Source organism: Pogoniulus pusillus, chromosome 7 (assembly GCF_015220805.1).
Source record: "Pogoniulus pusillus isolate bPogPus1 chromosome 7, bPogPus1.pri, whole genome shotgun sequence".
NCBI lineage: Eukaryota > Metazoa > Chordata > Aves > Piciformes > Lybiidae > Pogoniulus > Pogoniulus pusillus.
The window spans coordinates 36,591,500-36,608,912 of NC_087270.1; the positions used below are offsets into that span (position 1 = coordinate 36,591,500).

At 57.7% G+C, this 17,413-nt stretch overlaps 2 protein-coding genes across 6 annotated transcripts; one reads left to right on the forward strand and one right to left on the reverse strand.

Annotated features, from left to right (window-relative positions):
* Positions 1-913: 913 nt before the first annotated feature.
* AGBL5 (AGBL carboxypeptidase 5) lies at positions 914-16,280 on the forward strand. Of its 4 annotated transcripts, XM_064146494.1 has the most exons (15): positions 914-1,160; positions 1,638-1,809; positions 2,975-3,141; positions 4,388-4,565; positions 5,667-5,845; positions 6,819-7,365; positions 7,938-8,107; positions 9,994-10,129; positions 10,644-10,834; positions 11,895-12,103; positions 14,662-14,777; positions 15,167-15,213; positions 15,385-15,521; positions 15,633-15,712; positions 15,866-16,280. In XM_064146494.1, the coding sequence occupies exons 1-15, from the start codon at positions 964-966 to the stop codon at positions 15,941-15,943; spliced, it is 2,604 nt and encodes an 867-aa protein (XP_064002564.1). In that variant the 5' UTR covers positions 914-963; the 3' UTR covers positions 15,944-16,280. The 4 variants fall into 4 exon arrangements, 3 of the variants coding, with proteins under 3 accessions (XP_064002564.1, XP_064002566.1, XP_064002565.1); XM_064146496.1 differs by lacking the exons at positions 1,638-1,809; positions 2,975-3,141; XM_064146495.1 differs by lacking the exons at positions 14,662-14,777; positions 15,167-15,213; positions 15,385-15,521; positions 15,633-15,712; positions 15,866-16,280 and adding an exon at positions 12,275-13,102.
* OST4 (oligosaccharyltransferase complex subunit 4, non-catalytic) lies at positions 16,219-17,302 on the reverse strand. 2 transcript variants are annotated; one of them, XM_064146497.1, is made up of 3 exons: positions 17,213-17,302; positions 16,473-16,655; positions 16,219-16,394 (listed from the first exon to the last, which is right to left on the reverse strand). In XM_064146497.1, exon 2 carries the CDS (start codon positions 16,595-16,597, stop codon positions 16,484-16,486), a length of 114 nt encoding a protein of 37 aa, XP_064002567.1. In that variant the 5' UTR covers positions 16,598-16,655; positions 17,213-17,302; the 3' UTR covers positions 16,219-16,394; positions 16,473-16,483. The 2 variants fall into 2 exon arrangements, with proteins under 2 accessions (XP_064002567.1, XP_064002568.1); XM_064146498.1 differs by having other exon boundaries at positions 16,473-16,598; positions 17,213-17,289.
* Between the last annotated feature and the right edge of the window lie 111 nt (positions 17,303-17,413).

Sequence of the window (17,413 nt, forward strand, 5' to 3'; positions counted from 1 at the left end):
GTGCACACAGGTGCGTACATACCTGTGGATGTGTGCACACCCACGCACTGGTGCTGTGTCAGTGTCCGTAGCTGCCTGCCTGTGTGCACACAGGTGCGTACATACCTGTGGATGTGTGCACACCCACGCACTGGTGCTGTGTCAGTGTCCATAGCTGCCTGCCTGTGTGCACACAGGTGCGTACATACCTGTGGATGTGTGCACACCCACGCACTGGTGCTGTGTCAGTGTCCGTAGCTGCCTGCCTGTGTGCACACAGGTGCGTACATACCTGTGGATGTGTGCACACCCACGCACTGGTGCTGTGTCAGTGTCCATAGCTGCCTGCCTGTGTGCACACAGGTGCGTACATACCTGTGGATGTGTGCACACCCACGCACTGGTGCTGTGTCAGTGTCCGTAGCTGCCTGCCTGTGTGCACACAGGTGCGTACATACCTGTGGATGTGTGCACACCCACGCACTGGTGCTGTGTCAGTGTCCGTAGCTGCCTGCCTGTGTGCACACAGGTGCGTACATACCTGTGGATGTGTGCACACCCACGCACTGGTGCTGTGTCAGTGTCCATAGCTGCCTGCCTGTGTGCACACAGGTGCGTACATACCTGTGGATGTGTGCACACCCACGCACTGGTGCTGTGTCAGTGTCCGTAGCTGCCTGCCTGTGTGCACACAGGTGCGTACATACCTGTGGATGTGTGCACACCCACGCACTCGTGTGTGTCCCCGCTCTCGCCCGTGGCTGGGGGGCAGCGAAGGGAGGGAGCGCGGCCCAGGCGCCGAGCTCGGCCGTGGGAGGCGTGAGCAGACCCCCGCGGCCGCGGCGCCGCCCAACGGGTGGGCGCGTTGCTGGGAGCCGCGGGCCAATGGGAGCGCGCGTTGCTGTTGCCCGGGGGCGCGGCGGGCCGAGCCGGGCCGGGCCGGGCCCGGCGGAGCGATGAGCGGGCCGCGGCGGCCCGGCAGCCATGGAGATCCGGTGTGGGGGGCTGCTTTTCAGCTCCCGCTTCGACTCGGGCAACCTAGCACGTGTAGAGCAGGTAGACTCGACCGGGACTGGAGGAGGCCCCGCGGGCCGGGCCTCCGCGCTGCCCGCCGCCGACTACGAGTTTAACGTCTGGACGCGGCCCGACTGTGCCCACACGGAGTATGAGAATGGCAACAGGTAACGGCACGGTGGGGGCCTGAGGAGCAGGGTGGCGGCGGGGAGGATCCCCTGAAGGAGGCAGCTAGGATTCCCCTGGGAAGGGATCTGGCAGGGTGCGGGGGTCCCCTGGGGAAGAGGGTTAGCTGGGGTCGTCCCTGGGCGGGCAGCCTCCAGGGAAGGGAGCTGGTGGAAGGGTGGCTGGCAGCGTACAGAGCACTGGGGAAGGAGCGGCTGGCAAGGCTGAAGGACTCTGGAGGAGAGGAGGCGCTAGCAGGGTCTGAGATACCCTGGGAAGTGGAGAGCTTGTGATCCCTGTGCCCACCCGACTGGGGATGCCCAGGGAGGAGGGGGCTTACGAGGTTCGTGTGTCCGCCTGGATCTGACAGGCTTCTTGCGGAGTGGGGTTTGATGAGGCTGGGTGAGTGGTGAGGTTGGAGGGTCCGAGGAGAGGCTGGTGGGCCCGGGGGCTGACTTGGCGCTGCTGTCCCTCCTTAGGTCCTGGTTTTACTTCAGCGTGCGGGGAGGGGCTCCGGGGAAGCTGATCAAGCTGCACATCCTGAACATGAATAAGCAGAGCCGGTTGTACTCTCAGGGCATGTCCCCCTTCGTGCGCACCCTGCCCGTGCGGCCCCGCTGGGAGCGCATTCGTGAGCGACCCAGCTTCGAGGTACGGGCCCGGGCCTTAGGGCTTCTTCTGGGTGGGGGGCAGCTCTGGGGACACAGGAACCCCTCGCTCACTGCACCAGGGTGACCTCCAGCCCTAGTGGAGAGGTTGGGGGAGGTCAGTGACAAAGCCTCTTCCTGGGCTCCTTGAGCGAGGAGGACCCAGCATCTCTTCTCTGCTGGCCAGCTCTGGACGAGTGTTGGCTCTCTCTGGGTGATTTCCCAGTTCTGTGATAGGGGAAACCGCAGACCTGCCCCTGAAACGTGCCTGAGGCTTCCTTCTCCATTAGCCAGTTGTCAAAACGGTGGTAAATGACCCTTTTGTGAAAAGCTGCTGTCAAGAGTGTTGGTGCCCTATGAGGGGAGCAGGAGATGAAGGACCCAGGAACTGAAGGTGGCAGGAACAGTCACAGAGGCAGCTTTGCTCTCGCAGCCCTGTTAAGCTGTTTGGACATCAACAAAGTTTGCTGGTTCTGGGTTTTTCTGTCTTTAGCCTGGTAGGAGCTGCCTGAGGAGGGTCACTTGTAGCTGCTCAAGGTTGTCCTTGCTCCCTGGGGAGGCAGTGATCCCTATTTCTGCCCCATGGAAGAGGGGCATCTCTCCTGACACGGGAGAGGACAATGCTTGATTTGGTCTGTGCCAGCACCAGAGGGAGGCACAATGGAGAGCTGAGCTCTGCAGCTCTCATGAACTTTGTGAAGCGTGCCCAGATTGAGTAGTTTAGCTTCTGACTGCTAGTGGTAGTGCAGAGACTGAAAAAGAACCCTCCTGGGTTTTCCAGAGAGCTCTGTTGTGTGGGCCTGAGGAACCAGAAGGAACCCCCTGGCTTTGCTGGAGAGCTTTCTGGCCACACAGCGAGGCTTTGGTGTTAGTCCAGGGACACCAGTGCTGCAGGGTACAGGGACCCAGGACTTAGCAGTAAGCAGCCTGGCGTTTTGGGGATCTGAGTCAAGTGGGCTGGGATCTGCTGGGAGTGCAGCTTTGATTCCTCTGCAGTCAGAGAAGGGCTGCAGGCACTGCCCAATGCCTGAGGGAGCCAGAGGAGAATCGGGGGGTGCTGTGGTGGCCATGGCTGCCTGTCCTGTGCTCAGGGGATGGCTCTGTGTGGCCGCGGCGGCTGCTTTGTGGAACTATGCCTGCGCTCAGCCTCTGCTCCGTGTCTCTCCCAGATGGTGGAGACGCAGTTTGTACTGTCCTTCGTGCACCGCTTCCTGGAGCACCATGGTGCCACTACCTACTTTGCCTTCTGTTACCCATTCTCCTACTCCGAGTGCCAGGAGATGCTGGCGCAGCTGGATGGCCGCTTCCAGGAGTGTCGGCACATGTCTCCCAGCAGGTGCGACCCCCGGTGCTCCTCATTCCTAGCCCTCCCTGCTTGGCTTTGCATTGCTAGTGGAAGTGCAGTGTTATCTGCAGTAGGCTGAAAGTCAGAGAGGGTTCCCTGTGTCTCCTACTCCCCCCTGCAGTAGCTGCTTGATGCCCCAGCGCTGCAGCAGCTCCTCCTCCTCCTCAGCATTTGCTTTCAAGGGGTTTCCAGATCGTCCTTTGTTGCTGTAGGCTGAATCTCCCTGGCAATCTCAAGGGCAGGAAGATGCTGAGGAGGGGCTGCTGCTGCAGCCCTCAGTTTAAGGAGAGGTGATTCTCAGAGGCCAGAACCTTGGTTGCTTTCCGCCTCCTGGCTGCATGAAGGCTCAGGCACCTGTCTTCTGCTGCTCCTGTTCTCTGCAGCTGCTGATCTTGCTGCTCCAAGTAGCCCCAGTGCCAGGCTCTCTGTAGGTCGTACTGGGAAGCTCCTCAGCTCTCAAGAGCTTATCTACAATCAGAAGAACTTAATGCCTGGCTGAGGGGACAAAGTCATTCTTGGGCATCTGCAGATAAGTCTGTCCTGCAGCCCCAGAGATGTTCCTTGCCCCAAGGCTTGGGATCACAGGTACCTTTCCTCAGATGAGGAGTGATCAGCAATTTATTGAAGGGGTTTGTGACAGAGAGTAATGAGAATTTCCAAAGCTAACAGTCAGTTGGCAAGGGTCTTAAGGAGATACCATAATCTGTGGGTCAAACTTGCCTACTGTGAGTGGCTGCCAGCCACTGGCATCATGGCAAGGCTTGGATAGTCCTGGCTAAACTCTTTGGTAATGAGGCCTTGGCCCCATTGGTGCAGCAGGAGCTGCCAGAGCCATTGGCAGGGTGAGTTAGGGACCTTCACACTGCAGAGGTGGTCATGCAGGGCAACTCGCAGCTCTGTGCACCATCTAACCCTCCAGTTGAAGGCTGGAGGCTGCTCCTGCAGCAGCACCCAACTGGTGCCCAGGCGAGTGACCCTGTCCCCAACTTGTTGCTCCTCTTGAATGAGTGTTTGGTGGCCAAGCTCAGGGCTGCAGATGCAGAGAGTGTTGTCTGCCCACCTGGGAGCCACCTTTGGTCCTTCAAGGCACCTCCAGCTACCCAGAATGAGGCTTGGGTGCCTTGTCCATCAGTGCCAAGCCCGGCAGCACACTCAGCCCCAACTAAGCTGCTTTATTCCCTGATGGGGAGACTCTGACCTGTGCATTGCCAGCTGAAGATCCCTCCTCACCTTGCAGCCCCCTTGACTCTGTCTATTACCACCGGGAGCTGCTCTGCCACTCATTGGACAAGCTGCGAGTTGACCTGCTGACCATCACCTCCTGCCATGGCATGCTGGAGAAGCGGGAACCCCGCCTGGACAAGCTCTTCCCGGACACCAGCACTCCTCGGCCACGGCGCTTCATGGGGAAGAGGGTAAGTGGCTCTGCTGAGAGCAGCAGGCACAGCCAGCAGACTGCATGATGGTCTCTGTACCCTAGCCTCAAGTCTCTGACTTGAAAGGTTTCATGGCATAGAGTGACAGAATTGTTTTGGTTAGAAGAGACCTGCAAGATCATCAAGTCGACCCAGCGCTGTCAGGTCACCTCTAAACCATGGCCCTCAGCCTTGACCACCTATAGAGATGGAGAAGGTCTCTCCTCACCTTCTTCAGACACTCTCTAGCACCTCCATGTCCTTTTTGGAGTGAGGAGCCCAAAACTGAACACAGAGTTCAAGATGTAGGTTCACCTCAAGGTGTGCCAGTGTACATGGGGAACAATCCCTGCCCTGGTCCTGCTGGTCACGCTATTGCTGATTCAAGCCAGAATGGTGCTGGCCTTGGTCACCTGGGCACACACTGACTCATTTTCAACTTGCTGTTGACCAACACCCCTAGGTCCTTTTCCGCTGAGCACCTTTCAGCTATTATCATGGAAGGCTGGAGTGTTGAACTCAATGAAGATTGTGCTGTGGGCACCAAGGCAGGAGCGCATCACCTCCCCACCATGAAATCCCTTCTGGCAGCACCATACATGCATTTCTTAGGGCACAAATTAGTGTCTTGTCACCTCTGCAGCTGTGCAGAGCTGGGATGGGTAGCTGAAGGGCTGCATCTTCTGCTGGAAGTTCCCACCGGTAGAAGAGCTCTCCAGGAGATGCTTTATGTTGCAGTCAGGCTCATTCTGTGCTCTGTGGAATCACTCTGGCCTCTTCCCCTGGCTCTGTTGCTCTGGTTTCTCCTGGCAGCAGCTGCAGAGCTCCTGTCCCCTTGGTCTTATGCAGGGATAACCAGCTTTGGTCCAAGCAGGATCTGGGAGAAGAGCCAGGCAAAAAAAACCACTGGAAATGTTGTATTTCCACACATGGTACCTGGTTATCTGCTCCCTGTAGAGACCTCGGCTACTTGATGGGTGCTGGGGTCCTGGCTGCAGAGCAGGAGGGAACCCCAGGGAGTATCTGACCTCTCAGTGAAGCCATCAGCACATCTCAGAGCCAGGCAGAACTGTCCCATTTTCCCTGTCTCTTTGTCCCGAGGTATTCTTCCTGAGCAGCAGAGTGCACCCAGGAGAAACACCCTCCAGCTTTGTCTTCAATGGATTCCTGGACTTCATCCTGCGGGAGGAGGACCCCCGTGCCCAGATGCTGCGGCGCATGTTCGTCTTCAAGCTCATTCCTATGCTGAACCCTGACGGGGTGGTGCGAGGCCACTATCGGTGAGAGAGCACTGGGTCCAGTGAGGTCTAGGCTGGGCTGGGCTCTCTTGGTTTGGAGCCTGACCTGTGTTTCATGGTGGCTGGGAAGAACCGTCTTGAGATCCTGGGTCTGGAGAAAGAGTTGAGGCTGGTGGATGCAGCATCCTCTCCCTGCTACCTTCTGATCTGTGGCAGATCCTGGGACTGTGGTTGCCTGTGTGGGTCATCTCCTGGATTAGGGCTTTCTAGCTTGGGTGAACAATGCTTCCTTGTGCCCCTGAGGTGCTCAAATGCTGACCTGTCCTCTCCTTGCTGTCCCTGGGGTGTAAGACAGAGACCATAGAGTCACTGAATCATAGAATGGATTGGATTGAAAGGGATCTTTAAAGATTACTTAGTCCAATTCTCATGCAGTGAACAGGGACATCTTCAACTAGATCAGGTTGTTCAAACCTCTGTCCTATTTGATCTGGAACCGTCCCAGGGATGGGGCATCTATATCCTCTCTGGATAGCCTGGACCAGTATCACATCGCCGACTCTGTAAACAGTTTTCTTCTTCTCTCTATTCTGAATCTCCCCTCTTTTAATTTAAAACCATCCCCCCTTGTCCTCTTGCAGCAGGCCCTGCTAAAAAATCCATCCTCAGCTTTCTTATCAGCCCTCGGAGTACTGAAAGGCCACAGGTCTCTTATCCAGGCTAAACAACTTTACCTCTTTCTGTCTGTCCTCATAGCAGAGTGGTTCCGGCCCTTGGGTTATGTTTGTGGCCTTCCCTGGGTCTGCTCCAACCAACCACTTGGGCTCTGTCTCACTAAGGGCAGGAGAAAGTTTCTCAGTTGTGTTGGGGAAGAGTCTTTGCCTACCAGAAGATGTTTTGGCCGCTTGTGCCTAGGAGGGTACTCAAAGCTGTAGCTGTTACAAGGAGAGGTGAAGGCCTTCCAGAGTAGCCAGTGCTCTCCGAAGGACTCATGTCTCTTCCACTCTCTCTGCAGAACTGACTCCCGTGGGGTAAACTTGAACCGCCAGTACCTGAACCCCGACGCTGAGCTGCACCCTGCAGTGTTCGGGGCCAAAGCTCTCGTCCTCTACCACCACGTCCACAGTCGCGTCCTGCCAGGCTCTCCTGACTGGAGGACCTTTGTCTCCCCGCTCAGCAGCAGCTTACTGAGAACAAAATCTTCCAACCATTCCGTCCGCAGCAGCGGCCTGTTCCCAGAGCCTGTGCTCTTGGAGCTGGAGAAAGCAAATAACCTCCGGAACTTGCCCAGCTCCTGGCGTGCCAGCAGCTACTTCAGCCCTTCTCAGGAAGCCCATCGCTCAGGAGCGCCAGGCAGCACGGGCCGGGCCGGTTGGATCCTCTCATCAAGCCACACCACAGAGCACTGTGAGGAGGAGGCTAGGAGGCCTCTGCCAGCACCTCTTCCTGAAACCATCCTGCCCCAGGACAGTGGGCTGGCCTACTACGTGGATCTGCATGGGCACGCCTCCAAGCGCGGCTGCTTCATGTACGGCAACAGCTTCAGCAACGAAAACGACCAGGTGAGAGCGAGTAGGAAATGATGTGAATCCCAGTACGGTGAAGAGACCTCTGGGGGTCATCCAGTCTGAGCAGGTTCGTTCAGAGCAGGTTGCCCAGATCTCTGTCCAGGTGGGTTTGGAATCTCTCCAGAGGAGGCTCCACAACCTCTCCGGGCAGACTGATACAGTGCTCCAGCACCCTCACAGGAAAGAATTTTCTCTTCCCTTTCAGATGGAACCTCTTGGGTTCCAGTTCGTGCCTGTTGCCCATTTTCCTGCTACTGGGCAGCACTGAAAAGAATGTGGCCTCAGTCTCTTGCCTCCTGCCCTTTAGATATCAGTCAGCATTGAGAAGAACACCTCTTAGCCTGCTATTCTCCAGGCTAAACAGTCTCGGGTCTCAACCTTTCCTTATCATAGAGATGCTCCAATCCCCTCAACATCTTCAGAGCCTCCGCTGGACTCTCTCCAGTTAACTCCTTGTCAGCCTACACCCCTGAATGTCCCAGAGCTTGGCACTGGTGATGCTGGAGCAAGTCAGAGAGCCCTCGGCTCCTCACAATAGCACCCATATTTCTCTCTGTGTGTCGCAGGTGGAGAACATGCTGTTCCCCAAACTCATCTCCTTGAACTCCCCTCACTTCGACTTCATGGGCTGCAACTTCTCAGAGAAGAACATGTATGCACGGGACAAGCGGGACGGGCAGTCCAAGGAGGGCAGCGGGCGAGTGGCTGTCTACAAGGCCCTGGGCATCATCCACAGGTAGGCAAGGCTCAGTCACTCATCGTGTGGCTGTGCCAATGTGTCTGGCCCAGCTCTCCACCATCTTGCCATGTGCAGGGTGTTATGGAAACCATTTTGGGGGGGCAGCAGTGTCCTGTGTGGCTCTGAGGGAGGGCTGGAACTGGCTGAGAAGGGTGCCGCAGGCAGAGGCCAGGAGCTGGCCTTGCTAGGCGCTGCCACCTTCCTGAGCCACAGGCCTGACTCCTCTCCCTCTAGTACCTCCTGTTGTTCACATCCATCCTGCAGCTGCTCCAGCTTCCTGTCCTCAGTGTTTTAGAGCTACTTGTGCAAGGTTTTCCAGGAGGAATTCTTCTCTTTCCAGAACATGTTTTCCTCTTTCACAGCTGTTTGTCTGTTTTGAGCTGTAGTTAAAACCTTTTCAGCTGTAATGGACTCAGATTCCCCAGACTGCCCACATGAGATTGCTATGCAAGATTCCAGTCTCAGCCATCTGTGATTCTGTGAGATAGAATAATGGAATTGTTTCAGTTGGAAGAGACCTTTAAGATCATTTAGTCCAGTCATTAACACAGCACTACCAGGTCACCACAAAACTCTGTCCCTCAGCACCACATCTGTATGTCTGGAAGCAGCCAGTCTGGCTCTCCAGTAACACCACAGCCAGTCCTTTGGCATCTCCTTTGAAGCCCAGCTCTTTGGGTCATAGAATCACAGAATCATTTGGATTAGCATCATAGAATCATAGAATCAACCAGGTTGGAAGAGACCTCCAAGATCATCCAGTCCAACCTATCACCCAGCCCTAGCCAATCAACTAGACCATGGCACTAAGTGCCTCATCAAGTCTTTTCTTGAAGACCCCCAGGGACGGTGCCTCCACCACCTCCCTGGGCAGCCCATTCCAATGGGAAATCACCTCTCAAGCTCATCTGGTCTGACCCCCAGCAGTGAGCAGGGGCATCAACTAGAGCAGGTTTCTTAGAGCCCTATCCAACCTGGCCTAGAAGGTTTCCAGGGATGGGGCATCTACCACCTCTCTGTCCAACCACCCCCAACATAAAAAAAAAAATCTTCCTTCCATCTAGTCTGAATCTCCCCTCCTATAGTTTAAAACCAGCACCCTTTGTCCTGTGACAACAGGCCCTGCTAAGAAGTCTGTCCCTATCTTTCTTTTGGACCTCTTTAAGTACTAAAAGGCACAAGAAGGTCTCCCTGGAGCCTTCTCCAGGCTGGACAATCCCAACTGTCTCAGCCTGTCCTCACAGCAGAGGTTCCAGCCCTCACATCATTTCTGTGGCCTCCTTGACCTGCTCCAACAGGCCCATGTCTGTCCTGTACTGTGGATCCCAGAGCTGGACCCAGCACTGCAGGTGGGGTCTCAGCAGAGCAGAGGGGCAGAATCCCCTCTCCCTATCTGCTGTCCGCGCTGCTTTGGATGCAGCCCAGGAGACAGTTGGCTTCTGTGCTCTGCACACACTGCCAGCTCCAGTCCAGCTTTTCACCAACCAGCATCCCCAAGTCCTTCTCCACAGGGCTGCTCTCCATCCTTCCATCTTCCAGGCTGGATCGATACTGGGATTGCTCTCACCCAGGTGCAAGACCTTGCATTTGGCCTTGTTGAGCCTCAGCAGTGCTGTGCCTGTGTCCTTGGCAGGCTGCTGGCTTCCACTCATTGTTTCTTTCTGTGTCCCCTTTTTTATTCTTTTTTCAGCAGATGACAATGTGCAGTGCATGTGACACAGGTCACAGCAGAGCTGCAGCTTGATGGCAGGAGCCATGCCTTCCCCCCAGACTCCCCAGAGCCTCCCCTGCTGGGGCACGCACACAGTTGGGGTGACCCCAACTTTGTCTTCCAAAGGGCATCTGATCCGTGAGGTAATGTGGGGATTCTGTGTGCTTCACAGCTACACGTTGGAGTGCAACTACAACACAGGGCGCTCAGTGAACAGCATCCCTGTGGCCTGCCATGACAATGGGCGAGCCAGTCCCCCACCCCAGCCCACCTTCCCCTCCAAATACACCGTGGAGCTTTTCGAGCAGGTAAGGGGTCCCAAGCAGCAGTGTGCAGCCCTTTGTGGGGAGGCACTTTTATGTTCTCTTCTGCATCCATATGTTCCTGTGGGAGTCCATGGAGTGGGTTTGGAGAGCTGTGTGAGAAGAAGGGTGCTCTTGGTGTCAGTGCTGTAACCTGGCCATACATCCCAGCCCATACTGGACTGTGAATCCCCCCACCACTAACCCCATCCCCAAAGTGCTTTGCCCACTGGCTAAGCTGGAGGTTTCTGCACTTGGCCTTGGAGGCAGCCCAAGAGTCCATGGTCTCTCTCCACTGAGGATGGGGCTTACCTGCTTCTCTGTTGGCCCCTGTGTCCATGAGTGCCTGGCCCTGTGTAGGATCCCATGAGATCAGTCCTCCTGCCAGGGAGCTCACTGAAGCCTGTGCTGGGGGTGAAATGAACTCTGGGGAGCACCTGTCTGTTTCTGTGCCTCAAGCTCCTGCGAGCTGCTGTTCTGCCTCGAGGCCGGTCTCACTGATCGCCGTTTGCCCCGGCAGGTTGGGCGAGCCCTGGCCGTGGCGGCCCTGGACATGGCCGAGTGCAATCCCTGGCCCCGCATCGTCCTCTCGGAGCACAACTGCCTCAGCAACCTGCGTGCCTGGATGCTGCGTCATGTGCGCAGCATGAAGGGTGCAGGCGGGGGCCCGCGGCGCAGAGGAGGTGCCAGGACCCCCCCGCGAAGCTCCACGTAAGGGCCTGCCGGGTTGAGCGCTCAAGAGCTGCAGGATAACGCCAGTTAGAGATGATAAATGAACTCCAAGTGAGTTACCCTGCAGCTAACGATGCCGAGGGTTGTTCGCTTGCTCTTTCACCCTGCTGGGCCCTGCAGGGTTTGCTTTGTGTGCTGCAGGTGTGGCTGTCTCCCAGCCCCGTGGCATCGGGACGCAGCTTTGCGGGGTGAGGCTATTGGGGGTTCACCTGGGAGGAACCATGGAATGATTTAGGTAGGAAAGGACCTTTTAAAGATCATCTAGTGCAACACGTCTGCAGTGAGTAGGTGCATCTTCAGTGAGATCAGGTTGCCCAGAACCCTGTCCAGCCTGATCTGGAATGTTTCCAGGTACCATCTACCATGTCTCTGGTCAGCCTGTGCCAGTGGCTCACCACCCTCAGCATAAATAATTTCTTCCTTATATTTAATCTATAAAAGGTGATCTGCCTGAAGACATGGCTAGCCTTTCCTCTGCTTCACCTCTTCCCAGTCTGATCTGATGCTGGATGGGAATGGGTTTGGGACTAGAGATGAGGAGTAGGAGCTCAGTAGTCACACTGCTGCTTTAAGGCTGCTGGGACAGTGATATGCAGCACTGTGGACTGGGGTTTGCTGCTACTGGTGACAGTCCCATGTCACAGACTCATAGAATCTTTTTGGTTGGAAGAGACCTTTAGGATCAAGTCCAGTCATTAACCCAGCACTGCCAAGTCACCACTAAACCATGTCCCTTAGCACAACACCTACACAGCTTTTAAACTCCTCCAGGGATGGAGACTCCATCACTGCCCTGGGCAGTCTGTTTCAGCATTTGACAACACTTTTGGGGGTTGTCCAACCTAAACCTCCCCTGGCACAACTTGAAGCTTGTTTCCTTTTGTCCTATTGCTTGTTCTGTGGGAGGAGAGACAGCTCCCCACAATGTCTCTGCTCTGTTACTGGGGACAAGTCTGGGTGTCTGACCAGCTGTGGGGAGCACAGAAAGGACATCTCCCCACAGAGCTGAGCTGAACGTCCCATTTCTTGCCCCTTCCAGTGGGATCCCCATCTCTGCCTCTGATAACGCCCTGTCCCGCGCCAGAAGCTTCAGCAATGGCACCAGCGGGAGTGGTAGCAGCCAGCAGGACTCACCGCAGCTCAAGGCCTCTCCCAGCTTCACCTTTGGCTGCAGCAGCCCCTCGGCTCAGTCCGCCACAGACCAGAGTGCTCAGCATAGCAGCACCAGAGCCTCATCTGTGGGCAGAGGTAAGCTAGGCCAGGGGCTGCTTGTGTGCCTGATCCAGCATCTGTCGAGCTGCTGTGCTAGGCCGCAGCCCTGAGGAGAGCTCCTTGCCAGCATAGTGTGTGTTTTGATGTCATAAACCTGGGTTTGTGTGCAAGAAGTGTATGTGAGCTGCTGCCCTGTTCTCTCCAAAGGGTGCTGGATGCCCTCTGTGCTCAGCCCCACACTCTGGGAAAGAACAAACATCGACTTGTGGCTTCTGCCACCCAGCTTCTGCCAGGAACCGAGAGGCTCGGGACAGAGGCTTGGGGCAGTGACCAAAGGGCTTCTGGATAAGCCAGCACGGAAAACTTCCACTCGATTTCCTTTGGCCTCAGCCACTCCCAAAGCATTCCTGAGGCTTGTGGGATACACCAAAGTGCCTTTTCCCTTTCCAGACGCCTGCTGAGCAGCACTTGTTCGATCGAAGGCCATGGCTCTGGCAGGGCTTTAGTCACTGGGAGGCTTGGAACAGGCAGTGAGTGCTGGCCAGGGGGTACCGAGCTGCCAAGGGGCAAGGGCTCAATGCTGCTGCAGAGCTGGCCCCTTGGGGGTTTGGTGCTGCTGATGGTTGGGAAACCCCAGTGCCGCATTCTACTCTGGGCTGTTCCTGCAAGCCCCCAGGTAAGGGAATAGGGCTGGCCTGAGAGCCCCAGTCTGCCGTGGGGCTCTGGGCCTGAGTGAGCACTGTGCTCTGAGGTGTGCAAATGCCCAGTGATGGGAGGTGTGTGGGTGAGGGGCTGCCATCGGGGCGGAGGGGCTGCAGGTGTGACTCTGGGTGCAAGTCTGAAGCCATCGTGGTGTTGTGCTACTGCTCTTGGGAGACGTCTCAGTGTTCTTGACTGTCAACTGGTTTCTTGTGCTCCACCTGTTTCTCGCCTTGCTTAGTCCTCTGTGTTTGCTCTCCAGCACTGTGTAGTGGCTGTTTCTCCTCTACCATAAGATTGTGGTGGGGAAGAAATAAAATGTTTCTGTTCTTATGGCCACGTCGTTAACGCCTGTTCCTTCTGCCGTGTGTGCATGGCCTGCCCTAAGCCAGTGGGACAAACCCCTGGCCCCAGCCCTGGCTGCCAGGGCTTCAATGACAGTTTGGCACAGGAGCAGAAACAGACTGTGTAGGGCTGGAGGGGAAGAGCTTGTCTCGATATGACAGATCAACATTCTGCTGCCCTACCTCATGCTCTTTGCTTGCTGCCTGCTGGGTGATGTCCACTGCCTCTGGAGCTGAGTGCCTGGTGGGACATGCCTAGCTCCTGTCACTAGAATATGTCTCTTCCTTCCCTGCCCTGGCATCACCTGGCAGATTGGCCTTCTGCATGCCCAGTCTTACTGCCAGCAGCGTCACTGTTTTCCGAGTGCAAGACCCTGGCAGCACTGGCACTGCTCTGTCTGTGCAGGGAAACAGGCTGGGAATGCTTTGACCATTCAGCTTTGCCTTGCAAGCTCCAAAACACTGCCGTTCTGTCTACTGCCCTGGCATGGTTCTGGGGTGCTGGCATGGACTCTTCCTTCCCCTGATAGCTGGGAAGGAACCAGGAATGCTCAGCTCCTGCCATCAGCACTTGCATGATGAGGCAGTGGTGAGAGGGCACAAGATGAAGACACTGTCTCCCAGTCATGTCCCATCCCTCCCCTTCCTGCTTGTCCTCACTGGCCATGCCCTGAGGGCCAAGGAAGCTGCTCTCTTGCTGCTGTCACCATGCAGGACAGCTGTCCCTGGCCAATGGCCTGGTCACACAGGATGTCCTGCTGCTGGAGCCCTGACAAGTGTCAAGAGATGCATCCCTGTCCCAGCTGCTTCCTCGGAGCCTCACACCCTTTCCTGGCAGGCTCCACCTACAGCCCTCTGGCACAGAGTGTGCCCAAGCAGTCTAGTGGCTGGGCCAGGTTTTCTCTTCAGCTTCCATGTCTGAGGAGCAGCAGTGCCTGAAGGGGCCAGGGAAGGGAAAGGCAGGTCTCTGAGCATGCGATCCTTGGTGACCGTCCCAGCTTCTGATGGCCTTTGCTGGCTGGAGTTTGTCACCAAGTTGTGCAGTGTTCCCAGGTTAATGCTTGTCCCTCACTGGTACCAGCTGCTGTTGCCTGTAAAGCCACGACTCAGAGAGAAGTGCTTCTGCACACCACAAAGCTGCCCCAGCACAGGCATTGCTGGCATCTGGCTCCCGTCAGCTCTCGCTTGCAGGGTGCCATTTGCTGGGGGTTCCGTGGCCTGCTCAGGTATTTCCCATGTTGTCCATTCCCAAGAGACACTGTCACAGTATCGCTCTGGGGCAGCCTCCCCCCAGCCATACCCAGGACATCTTCACACACTGGGTGTGGATGTCGCTGTGTCTGCTGTCTTGAGCCACAGTCCAGCCACAGCACATCTTGGTGAGGGCACTGGCTCCAGTACTTCCCATCACCACAGCACTTGGCCTGTCCTTGGGGATTAATACCACCATGGTTCTGTACAGCTAGAACAGGCAGCCAGCACCCCTGCCATGGCTCACCAACCCTAGCACATCTCTGGCACAGTCTGAGTTCTATCTCATTTGTCACACAGGGACTCTGCCAGCAGGCACCTGGGCAGCACCCAGCACTGGCAGCAGCCACCAACCACAGGAGGCCCAGTGTGGTGCAGAAGGGACAGCAGCTGCCCACAGTGCAGCACCACTGCAGGTACCACTGGTGGGGTCTTGGAGTCTGGCATGGTCCTGTGTCTCCATTCCAGGGCTTCCTGAGTCCTGGGTGAGGGCTATGCCATGGCTCTACCAGCCAGGCCTGGGGGTTGTGGAGCTGGGGAATGCCAGGGGGACACAGTACCCCAGCTGTGGTGGGAAGTACCAGGAAGTATCAGTCCCCAGATCCACCCGAGTGTGGGGCTCAGAGACCCCTTGTCTGTAGAGTGGAGACTCTCCACTTGTGGAGCTCAGAGACTCATCTGTGTGTCTGAGAACCCCCACATAGGCTTCTTGCTCTGTAGGACCCACAGCAGTTGTAGGGAGCTGCTACAAGGCCAGGGTCAGACACCCCTGCCAGGCACTGACCCTCCTCTCCCCTCTCTGCAGGTACTCCCGAGGAGGCTGGATGCCAGGAGAGCCTCTGAACAGCCCAGGTAGGTGCTGGTATCGGCCATGGCAAGGGGTCACCCTTCAGGCAGCCTCGAGGCCATGCCCACACCTGGGTAGTTAGAGCTCCACACAAAGCCCTTGATGCAGAGGAGTCTGCAGAGGGACCCCTCCACTGCTGACAGCCTCCTCAGGAGCATCATGTGGGTTCTCCACAGCCTTGGGGGGCACCCCATGCGCCCCAGCAGGATCCCTGTGCGGAGGAAGGGGGCAAGCACCTTTGACAGCACCACAGCCCTTTTCCAGGCTGGGGATCAGAGCCAGGGCGAGCACCAAACCTTGCAGCCACCACCAGGTATGGCACAGCACAGCCCTGGCACTGGGGCTGCTGTACTACTCACTCTAGCAGGACCTGGTACAGGGCAGGGGCCAGCCTCACTGCTGACACCAGTCTCTGTTCCCACAGGGCTGTGCCAGGAGCCCCCCAGAGGGGTGCAGAGCACCGAGAGACTGTTCCTGTGTCAGGGCAAAGGGCTGCACCCCCAGGTATGGCCGTGGTGTTGGGGGGCTGCAGAGGGACTGCAGCTTTGCTCTATCTGCTTGGGCAGGGCCACTGGCACTGGGGAGAGGGGGCTGCAGCCCCTCTGTCTTGGTTCCTATGTCTGCAGCCCCTCACTGCCTTCTTGTCCCCTATTGCAGCACCCACCAGGCCAAGCCCCAGGCCCTGCTTCACTCAGCTCCTACCGGCAGCTCCTCTCCTTCTGCGCTGAGGCCTGACTACAGCCACTGGCACTCACCAGGTGGCACCATGGGCCACATCAGTGCATGGGGCAGGTCCAAGCCCCCCCAAGCCAAAGCAGCAGCAAAGCCTGCTCCTGGCACAGTCCAGTGCTGTCCCTACAGAGAGACGCAGCCACCCCCGGTGCTGGCTCACATGGCTGACCATGGCTGGCCACAGCGACAGCGTCCCAGCGCTGCCAGGCTCCTGGCCCCGGATGTGCCTGCTCCTCCCCGTGGCACCAGCGAAGGGACTCAGTGGTGGGCGCCAGAGATTTTTACATCACATGGTTTTATCTGGTATCGTTGTGTTTCTGTTAAAGTTGCTTTGGAAGAACCTCAGCGTCCTGCCTCACTGCAACACCACACTGACACTGCAGGGCTCCAGGCTGTATTTGGACGGCCCCTGCTCCTCCATGGCCACCGTGTCATGGTGTGGTGCAGCCGAGCCCTGTTGAGGGGAGAGGGGTGAGTGGTGGTGCTGGCACAGAGCTGGGGTAGGTACTGGTTGTGGGTGCTGGTGCCTCACCGCATGTCACCTCACTCCTGCTTCTTGGGGTTGTTGACGGCCACATAGTGGTAGAGGACAACGAGGAGGAAGAGTGACACGCCCAGCATGTTGGCGAAGATGGCGAGCTGCACGTCAGTGATCATCCTGCCGGGAGATGTGCTCACAGCCCCCCGCTACCACCGACCCAAGCCTGGCTGGGATCTGCACATTGGAGTGGGACATCTCTCTTGGGGCCAGCCCCGAGCCCCGTTCCCACCTGGGACTGTACTTCCCCGGCAACTCCCACGCGGGGCAGGACCCCAAAAGGGTTAGGACTAGCACCCTCCGTCCCGAACCCGGACGATACTCCCCTGTCCCTGCTTGGGATCCTCCCGAGCTCCTTCCCACTCTGCGCCGCCGGGACAAGACCCTCCCGGTACCGCTTACGCCCCGCTACTCTTCGCCTATCTGCTTGTCTCTCGGCGCCCCACCCCCCCAAAAATAAAAGCACCGTCACCCCTGATCCAGGGTGGGACTGCAGGGACCTCCGCTCTACCACCCGGCCCCGAGACAGGACACTCCCGAGCCCCTTCTCACCCGCGGCTCCCCGGTCACGACTCTCTACTATCCCCCATTGGGGTTCGGGCCCCGGTACCCACAACCAGGACCCCACCGTCGGGCCAGACCCCTCAGTAGCCCCGACCCGGGCCAGGGCCTCCCGCCGAGTGCCGCCCGCCCCGCGCAGCCCCCGGGCCCAGCCCCGTGCCCCCGGGCCTCACGCGCTGCCGGTCCCGCCGCCGCCGACACGTCCCCTTGCGCCGCGCGCCACTTCCGGGGCGGGGCTCGGGAGCGCCTCGGCCGCGCACGTCCCGCCGCAGGCGCCGCCGTGACGCCACGCGTGCTCCCGGCCACGGCGTGCTGCCGGCCACGGCGTGCCACCGCGGCTGCCGGGCCCCGCTCCTGGGGTCACTCAGGCTCCG

Coding starts and splice junctions, on each gene's coding strand:
- OST4 (XM_064146497.1), bottom strand. CDS start 16,597: ATGATCACTGACGTGCAGCTCGCCATCTTCGCCAACATGCTGGGCGTG.
- AGBL5 (XM_064146494.1), top strand. CDS start 964: ATGGAGATCCGGTGTGGGGGGCTGCTTTTCAGCTCCCGCTTCGACTCG. Junction 5,846..6,818: donor GTGGTGCGAGGCCACTATCG/GTGAGAGAGCAC, acceptor CTCTCTCTGCAG/AACTGACTCCCGTGGGGTAA. Junction 15,522..15,632: donor AACCTTGCAGCCACCACCAG/GTATGGCACAGC, acceptor CTGTTCCCACAG/GGCTGTGCCAGGAGCCCCCC.